The sequence below is a fragment of the Malurus melanocephalus genome, unplaced genomic scaffold (assembly GCF_030028575.1).
Source record: "Malurus melanocephalus ecotype Western Australia unplaced genomic scaffold, MMel_1.1 scaffold_536, whole genome shotgun sequence".
NCBI classification, from domain to species: Eukaryota; Metazoa; Chordata; class Aves; order Passeriformes; family Maluridae; genus Malurus; species Malurus melanocephalus.
Window position 1 is genome coordinate 232,902 of NW_026623768.1, and position 24,109 is coordinate 257,010.

General features: G+C 36.8%; 1 protein-coding gene across 4 annotated transcripts in view; it reads left to right on the forward strand.

Annotated features, from left to right (window-relative positions):
- The first annotated feature begins 19,359 nt into the window (after positions 1–19,359).
- DPH6 (diphthamine biosynthesis 6) overlaps positions 19,360–24,109 on the forward strand; it is a 200,991-nt gene continuing 196,241 nt past the window's right edge. Inside the window, exons 1-2 of one of the 4 annotated variants that reach the window (XM_057381864.1) lie at positions 19,360–19,536; positions 23,907–24,001. In XM_057381864.1, the coding sequence (XP_057237847.1) occupies positions 19,514–19,536; positions 23,907–24,001 (118 nt within the window). In that variant the 5' untranslated portion in view covers positions 19,360–19,513. Of the gene's footprint in view, positions 19,537–21,170; positions 21,247–23,906; positions 24,002–24,109 lie in introns of those variants that run through there. The other 3 variants (XM_057381863.1, XM_057381861.1, XM_057381862.1) reach the window with 3 other exon arrangements.

Consider the following 24,109-nt stretch of genomic DNA (forward strand, 5'->3'; position numbering starts at 1 on the left):
AGRTGATGAAATGTTTGCTATAAAGTTGGTATAAAGTATCCTAACTAGACACATTTCTGCAACTCTGTGTTTATATTTCTTTACATCCTTTGTAGATTAGCGTAAACACAATTAATTAATCATGAAAAGCAACTCCTACGGGTAGAAGCAGGATTTTAGCTTCCAAAGCAAGTTCCCTGCCAGACCTGAAAAAATCTTATTCATTGTCAAGCAGTGTCACTCTTCTTAGCCAGCCTTTGATACCATGAGGTGCAGCAACCAAGAACTGCAGCAGTCTGCCTGTTTTTTGACATGGATACAGGATTGAAATATACTGGGCTATTTGCACCATCTGGYACATGCATTTCAGTTGAATGAAAGCAGATGAACTCCTGGGCACTTTGGTGATGAAACACCAGGAGAAAAAGAAACAAAACCCAAGAGATGAAAAAGTGTTAGCGAGAAAAAGAAGCTGAATTGATCTCRTTTCTGGACTACAGAAGGTCACCTTCTAGGTTTCTTCACACTTGACATGGGACTACATGTTTGACTCCTTGCATGTTTGGAGTGGGAGTGCGTTAGATAAAGCAGACTGTTCTAATGATCCCTTTTACTTTTGAAATCTAGGGATCTATAAATATGTATATATCAATGTTGCTGTGACTATGATTTGCAGCTGTCAATCAGTTTGCTTTTATGGCTGTAAATTTTCATTTCACTAGGGTTTTTTTGTGTAGTCTTCTGAAAAGAATAAAAGTCTACTCCACATCTCCACATTTTAGACAGAAGAGTAATGCATGATTAACAGTATGCTGAGAGGTGTCACATTCACATTAACACTGATGTGTGAACCAGTGGTCAAATGGCAGATTACATGTCTGTCACAACACATCAGGGCAGTGTTCCAGTCTGCCAGCTTTACCCTGCCCAGCTTCTTCAAACAAAGAGTTCTTCTGAAAAATGTAGCACAAAAAAAAGAATGTTGAGCCTTTGGGGGAAAAAGAAGTCTGTCTCACGGTCAAGCTTTTTGAAGTCTTAGTAACATCAAATGGCAGCAGGGGTTACTCACAGTCACATAACCTTGCAGGTTCATGGATCTCTATAGCACAAATGTTGCGTATGTGGCCTTATCAAAGATTTTCTGCATGATAACTGCATTACTGAAAAAGTACTGCGGCTGGCATATTTCGATTTGGAGAAAGGATGCCAATTCTATCAAGGCTAGAAAAACTCTGACCTAGTTCCAAGAGAAAAAGCGAGTTTTTGGAATATCATTTGAAGCAAGAAGTTCCAGTTCATTGAAAATGTCATGAAAAGTGCCCTTCTCCTTTTGTCTTAAGGACAGAATTTTATTTTTTAAGTGGATAACTAACTGGCTGCTTGACTTCTTATATAGCAAATAGTCACACCTGGAACTGAAGTGACTTTCAGTGGGTAATGGTGTTTGAAGCCAATGCGTATAATGAAGCAGAACACATTTTTAATCCCTTAGGATGTTTACATGAATTAAAACCACAAAATTTTAGACAATAATCTTAATATTGTTTGCAAAACCAAAAATACTTTCTTAGGGTTTAAAAATTATTTCCAGGGGGTTGTGAATATCGTGCTCACTTGGACAGTGCCTGACTTCTTACACGCCTTAAGTCCCAAAATATCTGCTGAATTTTCCTGGAAGTTAAATTGTTGTTCTAGTAGTACTCTCACTGCAGTGAAAGCACAAATTGGAAGATATGAAGGTTAACATGCCTAAAACACTTAAACAACATAAAAGTTCTATTTTCAATAACACCCAAGTTACACAGATCTCTCTTTACAACATAAAAACATGTCTGCTGAACAATATTATCTAAATATTAAACTGGTAGTAGCTGGCATATGAGCCAGTATTTGGATTTACCCCAAAATTAGTAGTTGAGTATTGTCTTGGCTCATCTCTTAAATGTTAATATGTGTTTACTATATATAATGGACTTGACAATAACCTTTTACAACATTTTAAACATTGACTTTATAAAAATCGCTCCTGATTTCCACAAAAACAAGAACAGGAAGATGGAATCTACATAGAGATTGGACATGGAAACAGACACACACACACACACATATAAATTGTGTATTCTTCAATATGCTATGCAAGTTTTACATAATCTTTTTATATAATAATAAAGAATACATATTTTACATTTAGTAAATTGTTGCATATTAATACATATATATATATATATGCTTTTTCTTACATGGAAAATTATTTGGATTTTTACAATGATTTTGTGTGCATTTCCATAAAAGTTATCAAATTCTGTCTTTTGTATGATCATACAGCTTTTACTAAAATCCTCCACTCTGCTCCCAATTTAAAATATTGAAAATACCAATATAGTTGCCAAGATCTATGAATTTATATAGTACATGCACATTTTTTTGAAAACTAGTATATTACAGTGATACGGATTTTTTCTAATTTTCCTTTTTTTAACTCTGCTTTGTTAGTGAAATGAAGTTCAACATTTAGATGAGCCACAATTCAGTCTGTCAGGCTTGGCTTCCTTTCATCATTTTTTTTCTTCCTGACACTATGAACCTGCTGCTACTGTCATAAGATGTAAAGTTTATTTCTGTACACATTTTGCTTCTCATTTCTGTATGAATGGCTTCTATGTCTTGAGGGATAGAAATGTTGTTTTCTTTGGCTTGAATTTAAACTTTTCAAGAATAACATAGTTACAGCATGTTACAGGCAGGAAGAGTACCTAAGAGGGTCTGAATTCCAACTCTACCTATTGTCTAATTACTTAAAAACCCATAAGCAATTATTCTTAAACAAAAGTCTCACTTCATGTTACAGCACTATACATTTAAAAACAACTGAAGTGCAGCACAGTATGGTGTTAACAATGAGACAGATGTAAAACAGTTTATGCTCAGAAAGTAGATAAAAYCTGTGCGCAACATGACATTAATTTCATTCCCTTATTCATAGACAGACAAACTTAATGAAATGTTTTTAAGCTCTTACAAATGCACACTTGAGAATGTAAAARAAATGTTAGAAAATTGTCTAATATTATTCTGGTGGGAATAAAAGAGATACCTATATGAAAAAATTCTCAAGAAAATCAGAGCTGATACAATGGAGTGTCCTACCATGAAAAACTTTATTAAAAATAGTAATGAAAAAGTACTTACAAGTGGAATTTTCATAAGACTTAATTATTGGTCAGCTCTGTTTCTTTTAAATTTCATGTACATTCTTAATAATTTCTTCAGGAGAAGTGTTCCTTGAACTGTAGGACAAGATTAATGGAAAGAATTATGCTCTAAAAATAGCAGTTAGGCATCTAAACAAAGCAACAACATTTTATTCTGTAACGTTCACAAAACCCTTACTGAACTGACTCATGTAAYTGTCTAGAGGTGCTCAGCATCTACATTTTCTGGAAATATTATTCCTGTAATGTGAACAGATATATGCTGAACAACCCATTTCAAAATACCATGAAAAGTATCAACTAACACTCCAAGCCCACTGTAATACACAGATTAATTTCAAAGCTCTCTGTCTGGGTCCTGAAAGTATTGCCTATACTTAGCTGTCAATTAGAGACTGACGTGATTKAAATTATCCTTGTTAGAGGTTTGTTTTTGCTTCCATAGTTAATTTCAAAAATTAGTTACACACATGTTATTATTATAATATAATGAGTCATCTGTTAATTATTTTTGACATCTACAATAATAAAAATATACTAATGTTCCAGTTATTAATAGAATTAGCCTATCTCTATGAAACTCAGATTGCCATGATTGTTTGACACCAACTCACAGTTTCATCTTTGAAATTGTGCAGGTATTTTGTGTATCTAAGTCCTGTGAAAACGTACAACCTGCAAGTCTGTCTTTACACAAGTGCAGATAACCAGTGTTTAACCAACCTTAAAGTCTTTCACCAAAATGCAYGACTACACACGCTATCAAAAATAATCTTCAACCGACCACATGCTGTGTAAGGGTACCAGTGAAATACTTCATAAACAGACAGAATGCAAACATGCACAAACACACTAACCACTAATGCCATAAACAACTTCAAGCACAGTACAAACAAAATGCATGCCAAGAAACCTGCTGAAAATGTGTATTATAGAAAAATACACTTTCAATTTCTGAACATTATTTGACTACTTATTACACAATAAACAAAACTGTGAGAATTCCATGATTGCCCTTGCATTAAACTTCTGCCAATTTCCATAGACTGTTTATTATTCATTGTTCCTGGATAGATATATGTTATGTATAACATTTAGGTCACCTCTTCTTTTTATCCATGCTTGTCACCTAATTAAAAAAAACAATATATACATACTATATGCATATCACAATATATACATACTATATGCATATCACATTAAAAAAAGCCCAGTAATTATTGGGGGGAGAATTTGGGTACTCAGCAAACTTAACAATCTAAACCATGGAATCAATTTACACCTGATAAAAATCCACACATTTCACTGTCATTTTGAATCTGGAGATACATTCAMTTCTATAGAGAATTTCAATGACAGAGTTTCTTCCTTACTGAACTGACTACAGTGCAATCATGTCAAAACCATCTAAAGCCTCACAATGGCATCACTAAGTACCCAACATGGCAAGGGGCTGCCAAGTGAAATGCTTAGCCCACACTTGGCAGGCAAATTGGTTGCAGAAAAATCTGAATTGGATTTACATTAGTGAAAAAAAGAGAAGGTTGCTATTAAATAGGAAATACAGAGAAGAAAGAGCCCAGAATCTCTCCCTCAAGAGTTGGCTATCAGTTCAGTCTGTGTGCTGGAATTTGGTCCGAGATTCCTCCCCTCCCATCTGTTCTGGGGGAGACTGTGAGTAAGGACCAATTTTTCACCCAGAGTTAAGACTGAAGTGACAAAAGACATAATTTAATGAAAATTACTCCCAGATCCTTCCTGCATATTTTCACTACTGATATGAAAAAACAGCAACACAATGTTGTGGCAGGTTGTGCTGTATGTTTAGTGAGCGGCCAAGTATGTAACTACCAACTCTAGTCTTTTCTGGAGCTYTGACTGATGTTTTTTCCTTCTCACACAGTTTTAAGTTCACAAAACCTGCAYGAATATTGTGATCTCCAGTCCTTTGAAAAATTCACGAACATTGACCAAAGGTTTACAGGAAAGACTGGGATAGGAGAGGGCAGATAAAAAGATGGTCTGGTAGCATGTTTCCAGTTTCTTAAGGCTAAATCTACTCTTAAAATGCCTAGCCAACCCAGGACATCCAGGCCAGAGTTCATTGAAAATCAGAAGTGAAGAGGGTGAGCTGATTTGTAAGAGATGCAGAGGGGACAGGGTAAGTCTAGGCACAACACGAATRTGAGCACAGGCTAGCAGGGCTAATCAACAGCTACAAAGAAATACTGAGGTAAATCTTTCAGGGCATGTCTAAGCTGCCACTACAATTCAAGACGGTTTAAGAAGCACAATGAAAAAATGTAAATGATCTCAAAGCAAGCTAGAATTAGAAAATTAGTAAATTAAACCAAACAAATTTTGCTGATGACTAAACAGATCACTGTGTGGGCACTGATTTAGCTGTTCTGATGATTCATACCAGTTGTCCATTCAGGCAGAAGTCACTATCCTTGTGGCAGACAGAGGATGTTTACTACCCAGATGATGCTGTTTATAATCCAATCCAATTATAGAATAAACACAATTAGTGGTCTTGCAAAGTAACACAGAATTTCACATCTCAGACTGGCTGAAAGGAGATACCTCATCTCTTCATCCATACTGTTCAGCAAGAAGAATTACCTTCAGGAAAAATATCATTTAAATTCAACAAATACCATGAATCTTCATTACCAGATTGCACTGATTAAACTAATCGAACTCTAAATGAATTCATTTAAATGGGCATAACTTTTGCACAACAGCTCAGTGCTCAAAAAAGAGCCACTTGTTAATTAATTTACTGTTCCTTATTTTTAAGACTCGTTTCATTTGAAACTGAATAAACACTAAGTAAAGACCTTTTCTGAATTTTCATTAAAAATTCCTTTCATGCCAAAAATATGGTTTCTGAATACTCCTCGGGATCAGGAAATGCTTCAGGAGAAGGTGGCAAACCAATCTATACTTGACATTTTAGAATTTAAGGAAAAACACATGCACAAAAATTTAACCAGGTAGGCATGTAAAGAAGTGGAAATTCCTAAGGTTTTTTTCAAAACTTTTCCTAATTAAGTAGCAAGATAGTAGTTATTTATCTTTTCTTTACCCTTCTGATCTTGCTCGTACACAGCTTTAAATATTCTCCTTTATAATCTGTGCACCCATAGCATTCATGTGTCTTTTACCCCATGACTCTCTGCCTCTGAARAACAGTGATTAAGATGCACTCAGTCTGCCTGCCTATGTTCAGCACAGGCAAATATTTTTCAATTTTTCTCTCGGAGTAAAGATCAGCTTAGGACAATCAACAGCACTGGATTTCTTCAAACTGAAATCTGGTAATTTGCTGCCTAGAACAAAGTGAAACACTATACTTTTGTAAGATTAGAAAGGACTTTTTATTCTCTTGGTACTAGAATTCTGACACACAATTTTGGTGGTTTTTTTCTTCCTCAGACATAAGGAAGTTACTAGAGATATGGTTATTACATTTTTTGGGGGTTTTTAAGTGGTTAGTTACTTGCCTAAATTCTTTTGTACCAACAATCCTTTCTTGTTGCAGTGAAATAACTTTGGTTTATATTAAAAAAATTAAGAAGCTAAATCTCTGTCTTTGGCATCATGCATTTGGTATTATTTGCCTGAAACCGTACTTGATTTGGAAWGTTTTGGCTATAGTGGTGCAAATCCCTTGACACAACTTCAGACTTTAGGTCAGTAGGGAATATTCAAGTTCCTTCCTGATAACTGAGCATGACTCAGTGATTAAAGATGTCAGGTGACCTGACATCTCTGGAGGTCAGCTATGGAAAAGTGGTGGCCAGAACTCTTTAAACCCTGTATATACCTGTCTGTATCTTTATTAACACCATCACTAGTGGCAAATTTAATATATAGTTTAAAAAAAATAATGCTCTTTTTTTTTTTTTAAACTGGATTTATAAAGTCCAAATGTTTACTCAGAAATTAAACATTTTGGTACTGGGGCCTCTAGGATATGTTGGCAGTGGAAAAACTAACCTACACCAGATGGCAGAGGTTAAAGAAATACTATAAAATATGGCTTCTATTCATACGGTTCTCAGACAAACAGAACCCCAAGCAGAAAAAAACTGTGAAAGTGGAAAACCTTTTCATTTGCTTACATTTCTCTTTGCTACTCAGCAAACCTGAGAGGTATTGTATCATCACGTATCAAGAAAGTAATATGCCAGATTGTTGTAACAGGTGGAATATGTTTGTTTGTAACACGTTGAATCTGAAATAAAGAAAGGACTAAAGTTACTAAAGGTTTTTACAAAAACATTTACAAAATGTAAGTACCTCGGTCTTGTACCTTCAAAGCTTACTGCAAAAGTTACAATTTGAGACAAAAGCTGCATTTTTCACACAAAAAAATAAAAACTACACTTTCAAATTTTCACAGGTTCAGTTAATTTGGCTAGGTGATCATGTAAGCTTAACACTAGCATTTTTAATTAAACATTTCACAAGAGAGCAATTTTTATCTATACTTCATATTATTTAACATAAATGATATAATCTCTAAACTTCATCTTTATGTTTTTGTTTCTAAGGTTCTTAAAATCACAACTATTTTGTATCTTCAATGTATTTGCATAACATTTTCTGACTCTATTATTTTTATAAAAGAAATGCACTCTTATAATATAAATACTTCTTGTACAATTTTTGTCAGTTAAAAATCCACTGTGAACCCAAATCTGTAAAGCAAAACTGTGATATAACCCATTTTCTTATTACATATGTAGTCATATGATGTTTAGAAAAAAAAAAAAAAAGAGGAAAAAAAATGATGTGAACTTGGGCACAATGGACCATGCTGTCAAAAATATTCAGTTGTCAAAAATGCAGATGGCATAAAACCACAGAAACAGATCAGTTATTGGAGGGGGGGGGGGTGTATTTAATAGGAACTATTGCATGGATTTTTAAAAATTATTATGTGCCTAAATATATGGGTGCTTGTCCAGTAAGGTCTTAAAGGATACCTAAATGTTTCTTTAAAAAAAAAAACATATATCTGAATAGTTACGCAATTAATACCTTGAGAGACATTGTYGAATGTCCAAGATTGAAATAAATGTTCTCCCATATAAACAGCAGTCAAAAAAGAAAACAACAAGGTGTCTGAGGAGGGRAAACCTCCCTGATGACTTAAGAATAAAGAATAGAAAAGAAAACAATTAAAATAGAACTGAAGCAATGGAATGCTCTGCACAATGAAAACAATTACTGGGCATTTTTTGAGAACATTCAGTAAAGATTTCATGTATTTGCAGTGTCTGAGCTACAAGCCACTACTAATGAAACAGCACTACTAAGGGCATTCAAAAGGATGATTAAGGTCTGTAACAAGCTACCTGGTCAATCTCAAAGAGTTCAGCTGGAGGCAGGCTCTGCCTTTTCCTTCCTGAGCAGTTCCCCTGAGAGAGAAATCTTGAAATACAGAACAAGCTTMCAACTACCATGACTGTGCCCTCCTTCTGCCCACCCTATTTTTGCCCCTTTTGCCTGTAAGACTAGTGGCATTTTTGTGTGAATACAAAGCCTCTTTGCGATGGATATAGAGTCAAGTGTTCATAATAAACTCATCTCTTATTGCTAGGCAACACTGAGCAATGTGAATTTGTCACTTCTGTTTGGTGCAACTTTCAATTTCACCTCCAACTGTAACAATATAGCCTGCTATATTTTAGATGCCACTGTGGTTGGATGCCATCCCAGTAAAGATGTGAACTACTACTGACAGGGAGTGAATGACTGGCAATGGGCATAAGCAGTTTTTTGATTCTTAAGCCTTGACATATAATTAATTACTAGATTTATTCTTCTAAAAATCTCATACTTCATGATTCCTATTTACTGGCTGCCTTTTGGACAAGGCAAATGGAATAAACAAATTTCCAGTGTGGGAAAGTTTTGCTTGCCTGTTTAGCTTTTTTTCTTCAGGTGGTATTTGTTCTGTTCATATTTTTCTGCTTTGACTGTCTTTTAGAGGGGCGGCTATAAGAAAAATTCAGATCTTAAGTASCCTCAATCAAGCAATCCAATTAAGGCATAGCCAATTATTTGCTTGAATCAATATATTTCTTACCTTAGGAAACTGAGGTTCCCATTATAAAAGATGTTGAGCAACTCTCAGGCACTACTGAATACTCCTTACATGTAACACCATCCAATGTGGAGCACAGGTTATTGCAGAATGAATACCAGWGTCACAATTTTTCCTATCTGAAACCATCCAATGTAAAATAAGATTAATGCTATTACATGTTATCTAGGCTTCTTTTATTTTTTTTTTATTACAGAACTGATTATTTTGTTTTTAAAACCTTGGTGTGATTGTCTGATCTGGCTATGAGGTATCAGTTCTTTGATCTTTGAAGATTTAGGTCTGTTTGAAGGGCAAAAAAGGGAAAACTAAAAACTGATATTGCTTCACCACCTTTGTCTAAGATATAGCTAGAAAAAGGGACAAATTTATACTTCAAAGAAAATACATGTCTACTAAAAAAATATCAACAGTCATTCCTCTAAATGTTTAGAAACATTTCACAACTACATTAACTACAGAAATATGCCAAACAACTGAGAATCTTAGTAATATTTTAGTCTTTGCATATTTTCAGTGACTCACTGAAAACAAAAGGAGTTTCTGCAACTGTATGAATGAACCATGGCATGTGCATGTTCTTTTAAGAAAGGCCAAGGGTGCAGTTCTATTTTCTTAGCTCTGCTTTCATATTTATGTGTCTCATTTCCAGCTCATTGCTGATGCCTTAGTTGCACTATCCATCAACACTTTTATCCTCCTTGTTCCTCAAAAAGAACATAAAATCCTTTTTTATGTCATGGTAATATTATTGCAAATAAAAGCAAATACCAAAATCTTTATTAGTCTGCCAAAATAATAAACTATTTAATAAAAGCATGCTGTAAAAATAAGGTCATTTGCATCACTCAAGTTTCTTGCGGAAAATATAGAGAATTATTGGTCAAAAAGTACAAACTGACAGCAATTATTTCTGCTGTTGATCTAATGCTGCCTGAATATGGGTTAAAAAAATGCACTGAGGTTTCACAAGTTTTCTATCTTTAAATGTTTGCTTTTAAAGCTGTRGTATATACCAGCCTGGGAGAATCAAATTCTTCAAAGCTGTTTTTTTACCAATCTTATCCATAATGGAAGAAGGAGAGACTGGATATACTCTATTAGAAATCTTTAATGCAAAGCTTATAGTAACCTTCTGACTCCCATGCTGCCACAAGATTTATCATTCAAATATTTACCATTTTTATACTCCTTATTAATTGTGTTTGGTTAGGATTTGTGTCAGCTTTAGAAATATGATTTTCTTTCACCTTTTCCTTTTGCTATCCTTGCAGAAGAGAGATCAATGAAAAGCTTCTATTTAAGAAGTTTAAAGTTGTGTTTAAAGTTCCTCGTGCTGTTAAAATCTCATATCTAATGTCGGATCCTTTTTTTCCTGTACCACAAACCTCACCATTATTTTCTCACTGCAGTTTCTCTTCCCATCTGGCAGTTTTGAAAGTATGTTATTTGATAGAGCACAGAAAAATCAGTTGCCGTGGTGAGATTTAAATACTGCTTGTGATGTCCCTGAATACTTCCCCAGAAGAAACTGCACATAAACACTGAAAATAAGYTAATCATATAAATTTATATAATCATAAATTATCTCACTCATTATACACAAAGTATTTCCCTTAACTGCCATAATCTAAATGGTAAGAATGATTTTTAGAGCTATTAATTTAAAGGGTTAATGAAAAGACTMTTTTTAAAATACATATACAATGATGTTTTGTCACTTGTAAACTTCCATAACTCTCAAAATACTCTGCCAAGTATAGCTCTGTCCCTTTACATGTAGAGAAACTGAAATAAAGAGTAGGTGAAGTAGCAGGAATGATCAAGCAATGATCAACAAGTTATTGACCAGAGAATAAAATTTCAAGATTCAGATCACTGGCGCTGATTCAGTATTTTTGGGCTCTATTGCCTCTGCTTCTTAAGTGCAATAAAGATGCTCCACTTCTTTAGAGGATGAAACCTGTATAGTGAAGAAATATTTTAAAAATACATTATATATATTGAAATGAGTACTTCACGGAGCCCTGTGAGTATATTCAATCATGCTTTAAACCATAAAGCAGCCAGGAGTTATTCTCCTTGCCTCACAGACTTCAGACTGCTGAAAGCTGAATTAACTCTTCTATGAAATAATGTTTAGAATGTCATGTGATACCTGCAGGGTAGATAAAAGAATGCATGTTAAGAACGGCACTTTTTTTTTCTTTTTAATTCAGAAGGTGTGGAAACATAGCATTTCCATCTATTTGTATGTTCAGGCAAGGTAAGCTTTTGCCTCAAGAACACCTGAGCTGGGTTACACACCAGGTAAAGTCACTCTTATGTAGCTATATCAGTCATTTCCAAAGTTTACTTGGTTGGATATTGCACACAGTAAAAGCAGTTGCTGAATTAACAGCTCTCAGATATATGCAGGACTTCAGGAGAAAGATTTCCAAGTCCTGTGACAACCTAACAATAGAAACATAGGATATGTGTAAGAGCTTAAGTAAGCGATGTTATAGCTTAAATTAAAAGCATTCGCATTGTATGTGCTCGGTATTTATTGGGCTTGCTAAGCTATGTATACACCATTAAGACAGATGGGATTTTAAAGACTTAGATAATTGTATGAATGTTAATTAGAGCTTTGTCTATTCAGGCTAAGAGATGCAACAAAGATATCATCAAATCACATTTTTCAGAATATTATATCTTATATTACCTGTAAAACTCAGCAGATGTGCAAAGGTCCTTGAAGGACTGTTTCTGAGCTGTGTTCTTACATATAAGACAATTAAGTAAATTGTCAACAGTGAAACAAACCAGTGGAAGATTCTGTAGAYAGAAATTTGTGACTTGAAAAAGACTGTAGATTCTTAAAATTCCCTTCATTCTTTTTTTGAACCTACAAGCCAACCAAGCATAAAACCCAAACCCAAATAAGCAGCTCAAACCAGGCAGTGGGACCTAGCAAATTGAAATTAGTGTTCACAAAGCAAAAACCCATGACAGTCCTTTTGGTTAATGGCATAGTGGACAGAGAATCTGTGAAGTGAACCAGTAGTTCACAAACCTGCCTTTCAATCTCTGCAGATGTATGCTAAACTTTTGCTCATCTCAGCTCTTATTCCTGAAGTTGTAATGATTTTTATAACATTACTGCATTAGTACAATGACTGCAAAACTGTTTGGTTTTGAAAATCATAATGCTTACATGAAGACCAGAGACCAGGCGTCCTGTTTTTTGTTTTGACCAATTTCTCACGTTTTATAAAACCAATGGGAAAACTAGAAGAAATCTTTCAGTTCAAAACCATTTCTTATCAATATAGGAATCAGAAGTACCTTTCAGTCTCTTGAAAAGTATTTCTTTACTTCAAAGCTTAAACAACATCAAAGAAAGCATACAGACAAAGCAGTGTTGGAAAGGAAGTAACATGCCCTTATTTTTAGCACTTGCCCACTTGTCACTCTTAAACTCTCATCTGCCTTTCAAATGTAGTGTAATCTAATTTTTATGCATACTGTATGCTCATACAGACWATTTCCTCATTTCAGAGTACGTTGAGTTTGGTAAAGGCTTTTGTACTTTTCCTTAACCTGTTTCAGAAATAGCACTGTCACCATTTGTCTCAGTAATATATAGGATGATAGAAATTGACATTTTTCTATATAGAAGTGAAAAGAATATTAGTTTTATCAAAGACTAGATCCCCTCTTCCCCTCCAGTTAGATTTGAATTTGGTCACTTCAGGGCTTACYGTGTAGGATGATTTTAAGCAATGGTCCCTGTGGTTGCAGGGTCTATCACCTAATAATTGACCATGACAGGAATTATATGTCCGAAGCCAAGGGGTAGAGTGAATAGCATATGTCAGGGTCAATTATAAGGTGGAAGACCCTGCAACCAAAAAGACTGCACTGATTAGAGCATGATGTTGACATGGGAGCTGAAGCTTCAATGTTATTTCCAAGGGCACTGTCACAGCCACCCTTCCTTCAGGACTCAGAAGCAGATTATGTCAAGTGGTTTATACTACACATGATGTCATACAGTTTAAAAAGTTAGAACTGATTTGTTGCTTTTTTTTCAGCAATAAAGTGCTTTCTCTGTATCACTCAAAATTAAGCTCACTATTTTGTTAATTAGGTCAAAGCAGCTCCATACTTTCTAGATTAATTCTGTCTTGAAAAATCTAACTGTTAGATGAAAGAAACTAAATGTGACACATTAAAATTTGTTTTGATTGTTAAAGTTRTTAATGTTATTTGTACTGGCAAAATTGAACAGAATAGAAACAGTGGAATGGAAAGAAAATAGTCCTTTTATTACTTAAAGCTCTGTTATAAATATTTTATAGTACAGGAATATTTTTGCAATGAAACAAATGGGCCAAAAAACTTGCTGTTGGCTTATTCCCCTGAAACTTCACCAGCGTTAACCTGCTCAAGTGTTTTAATCAATGATGAACTGCAGGACCATTTAGTGAGGAAAAAACTCAAATTATATACCACTGCAATGAGACTATAGTTCCTTTTTAGATTTTCATTGCAACAGTTCCATTTTCTGACTCTTTTCATTGAAAGCTGTTTCTCTACATTTCTGTGTCTCTGTAAAAATACCCCAGCCATTTCTACCTACAAGATCCCAGTGGTTTAGCTCATAATGATGGAGAAGATATTGTAGCTTAACCTCATTAATTAGATAGCTAATTCCTCTCTRTTCTCATGGATTATTATCCATGACCACATTTTTTTCTGGGTGTTTTGCAGCCAATAGGTGGCTAACTACCAATAAGTTAAAGCCTATAGTTTTCGATTCAWATTTGTTGTATGATGAACACATTTTTAGGATTATTGAGCCTAAAAGGTCTCTTTCTGCCTCTCTAGAATGGTTAATAGGAGATCATAGTCTCTAACAGRCAGAAACAATCCCAAAGTTTCCATCTTCAGAGTCTTCACTGGCAGTTAACACAGCTTCACAGGAAAYATGCCATGTTAGATAACAGGCATTGGGTTTTGAATCTTGTACATGTATTTCTTTACAATAAACTTATCTCAGATTTACATTGTTTCAATGTATCATTGTTTTGTATTTAAAATTAGCATAAATTAAAAATTTGAAATCTTTATTTCTAAAAAATCCATTCTTTTAATAAGTGAGAAAAAGAGAGAATTTAAAAGTGCTTTAAACCTGTAACACCCACTTAACTTTTGCATTCCAATCAAAACAGATATATGTAGAACAGAAACTCCTTTATTACTACAGGCATTTTGATGACCTAGAGGTGGTCAGACATTTTTGTGGTCTTGAAAGTACTTAAAGACTTCACATGGAGAAAAATACATTTAAATCCCATGAATTAAACTGAATAGAAAAAAGGTAATGTAGTGATTTTGCCAGTCACACTCAACAGTTTCTCTTRGTGGTGATTAATGTTAGTGCTTTTACTAATAGAGCAAAAATTTCAAACACTGAAAACTCATCTAGTCTAATGAAAAAAACTGTTCATCTGTCAGTGAATATAAATTTAGCTTGCACTGGTGCCTGATGGAAGCACTGGTCATTTTTGACATAGGCATGACTTTATGAGGTTAATGTTTATACCTCTGACTCTCTGAAGATTGGTAGATTTGTTAGTGAAAATTAAGTTCATCAAAAGCTTAGAAAAACTAGCATCATCRTATAATGACAATTATCTATTAGTCAAGAACCCATATAATGCTCCCGTAGGCTAAATTCTGCTTCTGTCATAGTGTCAGACAAATACCAGTCTGAGARTCCTAAAAAGTTCTATACAAAGGACAAAATAAAGTTGCTGAATTTCACTATTCTGCAGAAAGCGTTCAAATCACCTATGAAAATTACAAGCTTTGTCTTACCAGACTAAGAATGATAGGATTAGCTATATATATATATATATATATATATAGTACTGTTTACATGGAGCACTTAAGAGCAAGGAGACCATAGGCCCTGCAAGTCATTCTTCATGTACAGTACTGATCACCAGGGCCATGTCTGTGTGAGTGGCTGGAGATCAACTTTCAGCCAATGTTCGCCTATTCTGGCATAAAAAGAGAGGATCCATGTGACAAGGTGCTCATGCTAATTTTAAGAGGTCGTTTTATGTTGGGCAACATGCACTGTTAGYGTGGTTATGTGGCATTCTGAGCAATACTCTTTTTTCCCATCTAGCTGTAGAGAGGACCTTGAATCCTTCTACATCTGAATAGGGAGATAAACTGTCTGAGAAGTTCCTTTTCTTCAGGTTTTAGTAGTATGTCAATGCATTTCACATGCCCAAACCAGAATTTTTTTCACAAAATAAAATTCTGGTTTATCTCAWGGACAAATTGAAAATATCCTGCTTACAGTGAAGTAAAAATTCAGGGAAGCTGTCAATAACAGGCAGAWAAGGGAACTCTGCAGCCCGTTTCTTAGTTAAAAGTCCGATATCTTCTCCTATAAAATGTCAAACCATTTTTCTGTATTACAAAAACCATCTTTGGGTATTAACAGCAGCAAAAATGCTGCCACTTTTAAATGGGAAAACACCTCTGACTGTAGGAGAGTCAGAGTCAGACACCCTAATAAGGGGCAATAGTGGCATTCTTCCAGCTACACACGTGAAAACTCTAAGATTCCTGTTCTGGACCTGGTAAGCAAATAAGACGATTTCCAAAATCTTTGTTTCAAAATGGAAATATTCTTCTAACGTTATATSTGCTTTATATATGCAGTATTCTGTTACTTACTGGTGATTATAATAGGAAATCTTTTAATTAAGAACTTCATTAGTTCACCTTTAACTGCCAATCACCAGATAATTGGCCCTTTGCTAAGAGGCACTGCCGCTCAGGTATGCTAAAATGACTGTTTCTCAGAATAACTTACTGAAAGTAAGTTATTTTTGGAACTCATTTATAAGAGAACTTAATTAACTATTCCAGATCGTTAGGGATACTGCATTGCGTTTTTCAATCCTCTGACAGGTTCCTCCAGTTATACTAATTCATTATCATTATTTTCAACTTTCTAGGCAGAAAAGGGTGAAAAAGAAACACTGAGCCATTRCAAGCCTTCTGTACAAACTAGCCAGTACTGCCCCAAGATGAAAGGCAGCTTTGGTGGATTTCATTGTTTGAGCTGCTGTGTCAATACAGCAGAATGTCTTGGGGCAAGCAGCTTGAAAGATGGTGCACTGTCTTTTGTCCACTGTCATATGGCAGAACTTTTTAAGAGCAGTGACACTACACCAGAGCTATTCCATTAGGTGAAWGAGAGCAAACAGATTTTCTCACAGAATATATTCCACATAATTTGAAAATAGCATCCTTTTGGGTAAAATGCAATTTTTGTAACCCCACTTTATTAATTCAATTTTGATATATTTCACAAATTCTGGGACACAAATGCCACCTTTTTATTCGGGCAAATAACTACTGATGTCTTCATCAAATGGAAGCAAAAATTCCAGTTGCACTCATAAATGAAGCAGATTATGGTCCTACAGTATTGTACCTCTACTTCAAACAAGTCTGACTTGTAAGTAGAAATTTGGGTTTTTTTTGATGCCGTAAAACTGAATGGAATAGAACCATCTGCCCCAACACAGCTACATTGTGTCAACAATAGATAAATAATAACAGATCTTTTTGAAAATGCAGGATTTCAGAATTATTCTTTTTGCAGATCCTGTAACAATGCTACTTAGACAAATCTTTACAAGTCTTTGACTATTTTTCTAATGCTGTCTGATTACAGCTACAGACTACAGCCTCTCCATTTTACAAAGCAGCAGAATAATTTATGTACATGATTTTTACTTTCCATGTATCACTGATAAGTATTGTGARCATCTTCTAAGTGTTCACAACTACTAGCCGAATTATTCGTTTTTTGTGATAATAAAAAAAAAAAAACAACACATTTGTCATTCAAACCCAGAAAATATAAAGGTAATGTGTGGCAAAATAACATTTTTTGGGGGGGCAATAAATCAAATAGCTTTGTTCTGTCTTTCTTTTACTGTCCCTCAGTTATCTTCTACTAGTTCATGCACTATGAAGTATTGCTTCATTCAGTTTAGTAACTTCTGCTTAAATCTCTCTTCTAATTCAGAACAGGTCTCCATTACCTTTCTGAGCTAAAAAAAGAGAAGTCCCAACCCCTAACAAAATTTCGGTGATTTTATCAGAATTTCATGCCTAAGAAACCCTTTTTACATCACCTAGGATGTTTYGAAGAGCAGAAAACACTTTCAAAGATTAACACATTATGTCATCATCRATAAACTAGTAGGAAACTCAAGTGCCCCGTAAGTAGTACAAGGCAAGTCAAATATTGTGTCTCAGAACTACTGGCCTGTGATGGTCAAAGCATGAACTGTAGATTTTAATTTTTTAATGTAGTTTTTTGCAATTATTCCAATGAAGAAAAATCCATGTTATGTTTACTACCTCTTCAAAACTACATAGCAAATAAGTTTTATACTGATTGTCACTTCTYAACTTTTCAAAAGTATATTTAGGAGGGCATCATCACTTTCATATCTCCCATAATTTATCCATTCCTATTTTACAGYGATTTACTGTATAAATCATGTGCTGACTAAAATAATCTTTAAAAAGTGGTCTTTCAAGCTGTTTCATGAGCTGTACATAAAAAAAAATAATAAAAAAAACCCAAAAAAACATATACTTGCCTCACTAGGCATTTATTTCGGTACATTTATCACTATAACAGAATGCTTTTWTTTTAGAATATTTTCTTCCATCTTTTTCTGGGAACTATATGCTCAACAAACTATCTACAAGGAACTAATGTAAAGCCTGAGTGGTACAGACTGTTACATAGCGTTATATAATATCACGCTACAGGGGACTGATAAGCTAGCACTCACAGTGCATAAAGAATTTATCTCAGCCTGGAGGAACAGAGCTTTTTGTGGTATCTGCAGAGACTGCTGCAACTAAACTCAACAGGAAGCATGAACCGGCASTGCTGGTCACTGCAGCTGGCACGGCAGGGAGCAGGGCAGCCTGAGGCTCACGCTGCGGCACAGCCCTGGTCCCGCTGACCCTGCACATCGGGCTCCAGCGAGGGTGCGCAGCGAACCGCTCCAGTGGCCGCACTTTAGCCTCACAGACCCTTGGAGTCAAAGCCTCTAGGAGCGGCGGGCCCTCAGACTGCTGATCCAAACAGTCACAATACGAACTGGAATGCATGTCTCCTAAGTCTAGCAACAAAGTTTTGTCTGCGTAAACTAACMCACACATTTCTTCTGTGACATGAGAGAAACAAACTAGTGTGTCACGTGTGAAAAGACTGGGCACCTGSGTAAGCTTTTGACTCAGCCTGCAAACCCTGCACGGGTGTCTGTTATGTGCTTTATGGTGCGACTGCTCGGAGAACTGGCCCAAAACAGGGTTCAGATKACGAGATTAGATTTTTGGTCTGCAGAAGCTAAACCCGAGAGAGCAGATAGACATTTCGTGCTGTCAGGGAGCAGAGAGCCCTTCAGCGAGGGTCAGCAGCCAAGGCAGCTTTGCTGTTCCTCCCTCCTCGCTGCCGCGATCGTTGGCCCCAGCGACTTCTGAAGCCCCGCAGCAACTCCTGCTCTCACTGCGGGCCCTGCCGCCCCCCTGCCCCGCCCCGCAGTGCCCCCGGCGGGCAGTCCATGGGGAGGCGGCGGCCTCGCTCGGCCGACGGCAGTTCCCTAGGCAGCAGTCGCTTGGAGGACGTTCGTGGCGCTCCGCTGAAGGGCAGAAGTCAACAGGCGGGCAGAGGGAAGCGGCAGGAGCGCTAGGGATGCCCTCCCACGGCCGGCCCGGGCCTGCCGGCGCGGCCGCCCTGCCCTCCATAGGCGCCCCGCGCTCTGCCTCCGCGGCCGCGCCCTCCTCCCGCCCGTCCCCGGGCCGCGCCYGGGCTTCGCCGCCCTGGCCCACACGCAGCACGGCGGCACAGGCAGCGAACCTCTCCGGGTTGGGGGTGGGCGGCTCGCCGAGCCTCCGGTGTGCGCAGGCAGTCTGCCGGCCTACCCCAGGAGGAGGGCCCGTCAGAGGGGAGGCGGCCAAGCGGTAGCGGTAGCAACGGAGGAGCCGGCAGCGTGCGCAGCCCCGCGTGGCTGTAGCGACCGGGCTCCTTCCCGCTGCGCTTGCYGGCTCTCGCCCGCCTCCCTGTCAGTGTTACCGCCCCCGGCCTGTGAGCAACATGAGAGTAGTGGCTTTGATCAGGTAACACGCTGACGGAACGCCCGTATGAGCGATCGAGGGGCGTCTCGCAGACGGGGAGAAGCCCTGCCTGCCCGGGGGTCGCGCTCCACCCAGTGCCGCCCGGGAGACCCGGCCGGCCCTTTCCGCCCGGCCTTTCCGCCCATGCGTTTCCTGCTGCCCTTCTTCCCCTGCCTTGGCGACTCGTTCCCGGCCGGCCGCCGGCTCTGCCCGTGGTCCCTGGACTGGCCGCCTCCGAGTGCCGCAGCGGGGTGGTCYCTGCCTACGAGCAGGATGAGGCTGAGATAGTTTCTCTTCTTGCTTTCTACTGTTCCCGAGGAGTTTAAGAAGAACCGGTGTCGTTTTAAAATGAAATAACAAAAAAACGAACTAACACAACCAACCAACCAACCCCCCCCCCCNAATCGCTTGCTCTCCGTTATCCCGGTCTCCAGGGTTATTCTGTCCGCAGCGCGGCGAGAGCCGGGGCCGCCTGGGCCGCTGGCAGTGCCGTCCCGGGGGCACAGTGAGGGCCGCATGTCCTGCTCTAAAAAGGGGGTTCTGTTCATTTGMAGTTCAATATCCAATTGCTTTTGCTTTCCAAGTATCCTAAGGTCTTTCAGGTTAAATTTCCTGACCTCTCAACGATCGATTTTAGCATGGCTTTTTGCGAGAGATTTAATTTTGCMAATTCAAAAATAAATAAATTTAAAAAGAAATAGTTGGAATTGGACACAGTGCTGTCAGGGTTGCTGTGTTTGCCCTCCTCCTCCCCCCGGCCCGCAATGTTTTTTGTCAGTTTCTTTGTCAGTTTMTGCAGTTCTTGTAATCTGCGCTTTTCTTTAGAAACATTAACATTTCTAATAAGGATAGGCATGTGCTTGTCTTGAAGAAACAATAAAAAAAATTAAAAAGAAAAAGCTAGGAAACCTGTAAATAGAAAAAGATTGTGCAGATGTAAGCTATGTATTTTTATTTTTGGTTGCAGTAGCTATTTACTTATGCCTAAACATTTAAGGCATTAAATTCTTTCAGGGAATGTCTAACATCCAACCTTRTTGAAATTGGGATTTGGCCGCAACAATTGCAAATCATTCCAAACGTCATGCAAAGAGAATAAAATACAGGAAAYATTACCTGTTTTTAAGATTTGCTTAAATATGATGTAGGGAAAATCAGCTTCAGTGCTTTTTCTAGTTTTATAGATAAGACTTTGTCTTTCAGGTTTATTTACTTTGATATTCTCTAAGCAGAGGAATGTGTTAAAAGACAGGATGGAATAAAAYGCTATAAACAGGTTTCTAACAAGTGCTGTTTTAATGGTCTATTTTACAAGGATGGATTTAGTTTCAGTAATAGTTTTAAGAAGAGTTTTAAAGAGACATCAAAGTGTCTGAAATCTTTGTAACAGCTAGCCAAAGATCAGAGGGGGGAAAAAGTATTTGAAAAGTGCTTCTTACTTTTGAAAAGGTCAGGATTATGTTTAAAACTACTTTAACCTGGCTTTTTTCCTTATAAAACGTTGGCCACACTTAAAGTTGATAGTCTTTCTTTAAGGTGGTATTTGTGGGGTAAACCCTGTGTTGTGTTTTGTGCTAAATCATAGACATTTTAAAGCTTGTCTTCAACCTGAAATACAATGTTTTTCAACTCTTTATTTCTTCTAGATTTTTCTTAGTTGTAAGTAGTTTCACTTGTCGATGGAAAGGAATTTTGCTCAGAAGTCTTGTATAGGTTTGTATCTTCACAGTTACCACTTTTTTTTCCTTCTGGTATTTTGTTTGTTTATGAGCCTGCCTGTTAACATACTTGCAACATTGTCAAAAAGAATCCTGGCTGGCCTCACTTCAGAGTTTTTTACAAAAAAGCCTTGTGATTTTTTTTCCCCCGTGATGAGAATGGAGAGGGGTCCCCAGGCTATCTCAATACTTACCTTCATCTCTCTTCTGTGGATTGTGCTGGGTCCACCTTTCTCTCATAGCTTGGGCTGTCTAGTTTCATTTCATTTCTGGTCTTCATCATGTTGTGTTTTACAATTAGTTTTGKAGGCCTTATAGGCACGTTACATTTTGTCTCTTGGTACTGTTAGTTTTAGGGCTATGGTAAGTAATACAGAGAATAAATAACAGTACAGTAGCATGTGATTCAGTGAGTACAAGGTGGTCTAATGTAGGCAATATGGTCATAATTGAATCTTAAAATGTCTCTATGTATATATAGATATATATGTAAATTAATTGAAAAGATTAATAGATTTATTCCAGTGGCATTTTAATTTTAAATTAAAATTTTAAAAAATATTGAAATGCTGTAAACCACATAGGCAATTATCTATTGTCATATAATTATTTTTCTGAAGTGGTTYGTAGTTGAAATCAGGATTAATAGGAGACTTCTATTTTTTAGCATAAAGTCATTCAGAAAAAATCTTTGTCTCATGACTCTGTTAAGCCTGAAATTTCACATTATGAAGTGAATACTCTGTTTTCAAGCTATCAAGAATGGTATCCAAAATTAATGAACATGTGATTTATATATTTTTTTYTGTGTCTGTGTATAGGTTAGAAGAAAGTTTCAGGTATGCATGAGAAGAATGTTAAGTAGAGATAGACCCTCAAAGTAGGAATCTCTGTCATATTTATATTTCTGTCTGTAGCCCTGAAACAGAAGCAGTTGTTTTACGAAAATTTGTTAAGTATGAAAGGATGCCATATTATTTACACTATTTCTACTTTAGGTTTGAATTACACAGCAAATTAAGGTCAGCAKAGAGAAGTTTAGCATGGATAAAAGCAGAAATTGATGGGAATAGCTAAAAGGTTGCATTTCTGTAAGGCACTTTCAAGCATAGAGGGCTAGGTTAAAAGGGAAACTTTATGCTGGAAATTCTAAAGAAGTTTGTTTCGAAATCACAGAATCAGTTAGGTTAGTAAAGACCTCCAATATTATCAAGTCTAATATTTGACCGACCACCACTTGTCAATTAGATCGTAGCACCAAGTGTACAGTCATTTCTTGAATACCTCCAGGAATGGTAACTCCACTGCCTTCCCTGGGYATTCCATTCAAATGCTTGACAACCCTTCCYGTGAAGAAATTCTTTCTGATGTCCAACCTGAATGTCCCCTGGTGCAGCTTGAGGCCATTTCCTCTTGTCCTTCAATTGTTTTCTGGGAGAAGAGGCTAGCCCCCACCTTGCTACAACCCCCTTTCAGGTAGAAATAGTATCAGTGTGGTCACAAGGAACACAACCAGTCTATTGTAGCAAGGACTGCTTTTACTGTCTGTTTTCCTGTGCATGTCTCAGTGATTCTAAAACAAAATGCAGTTTTAATCTTTGTCTAGATCTCTGTTGCAGTTCCTGTCCTAGTTTTTGTGTCTTGGCATTTAAAGAAGCTKCACAGAATCTCCACCTGTAGTTGTGGTTTGAAGGCCATGAGTATGAACATGCATCTTTTAAGCAGAGTGTATTCTAGAGCACTTTTAGTTTTACATAGATTGTAATCTTTTTTTCTAGTGATTAAAATGCGTAGAAATACTTTTTTCACTAACATCCAGAGAACAGGATTCTTTCTTACTGATTTTAGAAAAGTTTCTGGTAGATTTTGAATGAATGCCAAAATTTATTGTATCCTCTGTTGATCTTTGAAGTGTCATCTCTTGGCCTCAGACAAGAATATGGTTATGTTTGCTTTTATATTTTTTTACTGGCACTAATAATTTTTATTTGCAGTTAAATTAAAAAGAATCATATGTTCAACTGTGTCAACTGAAATTACTGTCTGTAATAATTAAAGTTTTTGAGAATCGGAAGTGTGTTCAAAATGTTGAAAGTGTAGGCAAAGCATCCCATGAAGGAACATGATCCTAATACACGATCATTGAGGTTGGAGAAGACTTCTAAGACCAGCCATTAACCCAACACCACTAAACCACCAAGTCCACCACTAAAACGTGTCCCTAGGCACCACCTCTACATGGCAGACCTAATTTAAAAGGATTACTAATACTGGCAACTCGCTGGAGCAGATTTTGTTTTTGATCCAAGTTAACTAGCAATGAGTACAGAGTAATTTGTCTCTGAAATAGAAGACAGTCTACTGGAACACTGACAATGGAAGAGATTCTAGTGTCAGTGGCTTTTTTTCATGTAACCTCTCAGACTGGTTATGTGCTTTATGGTTACCGTATTTAGGCACTATACATATATAAATGTGAATGTATATGTGTGGTAAAATAATTGCTTTTCTACTGTTAATATTCTACAACTCTTTTCATATTTCAAAATGTTATAACCAGCTCTGATAATAATTTTTGAATAGTTAGCCAAAAGTTATAAGGGACTAAAACTTTTATCTGTAATTTTAATTGCCACTAYTTTCTTTTTCTTACAGCGGTGGGAAGGACAGTTGTTATAATATGATGCAGTGTGTTGCTGCTGGGCATCAGATTGTTGCTCTAGCCAATTTAAGACCTGCTGAAAATACAGGTATGAAAGCTCCATTTCTAATAGGAAACATAAAAAATAAATATTAGAAACAATGGAGACACGACTGTGCCTGAATTAAGTTCCTTTATGTGTTTTTTTGTTTTTTTG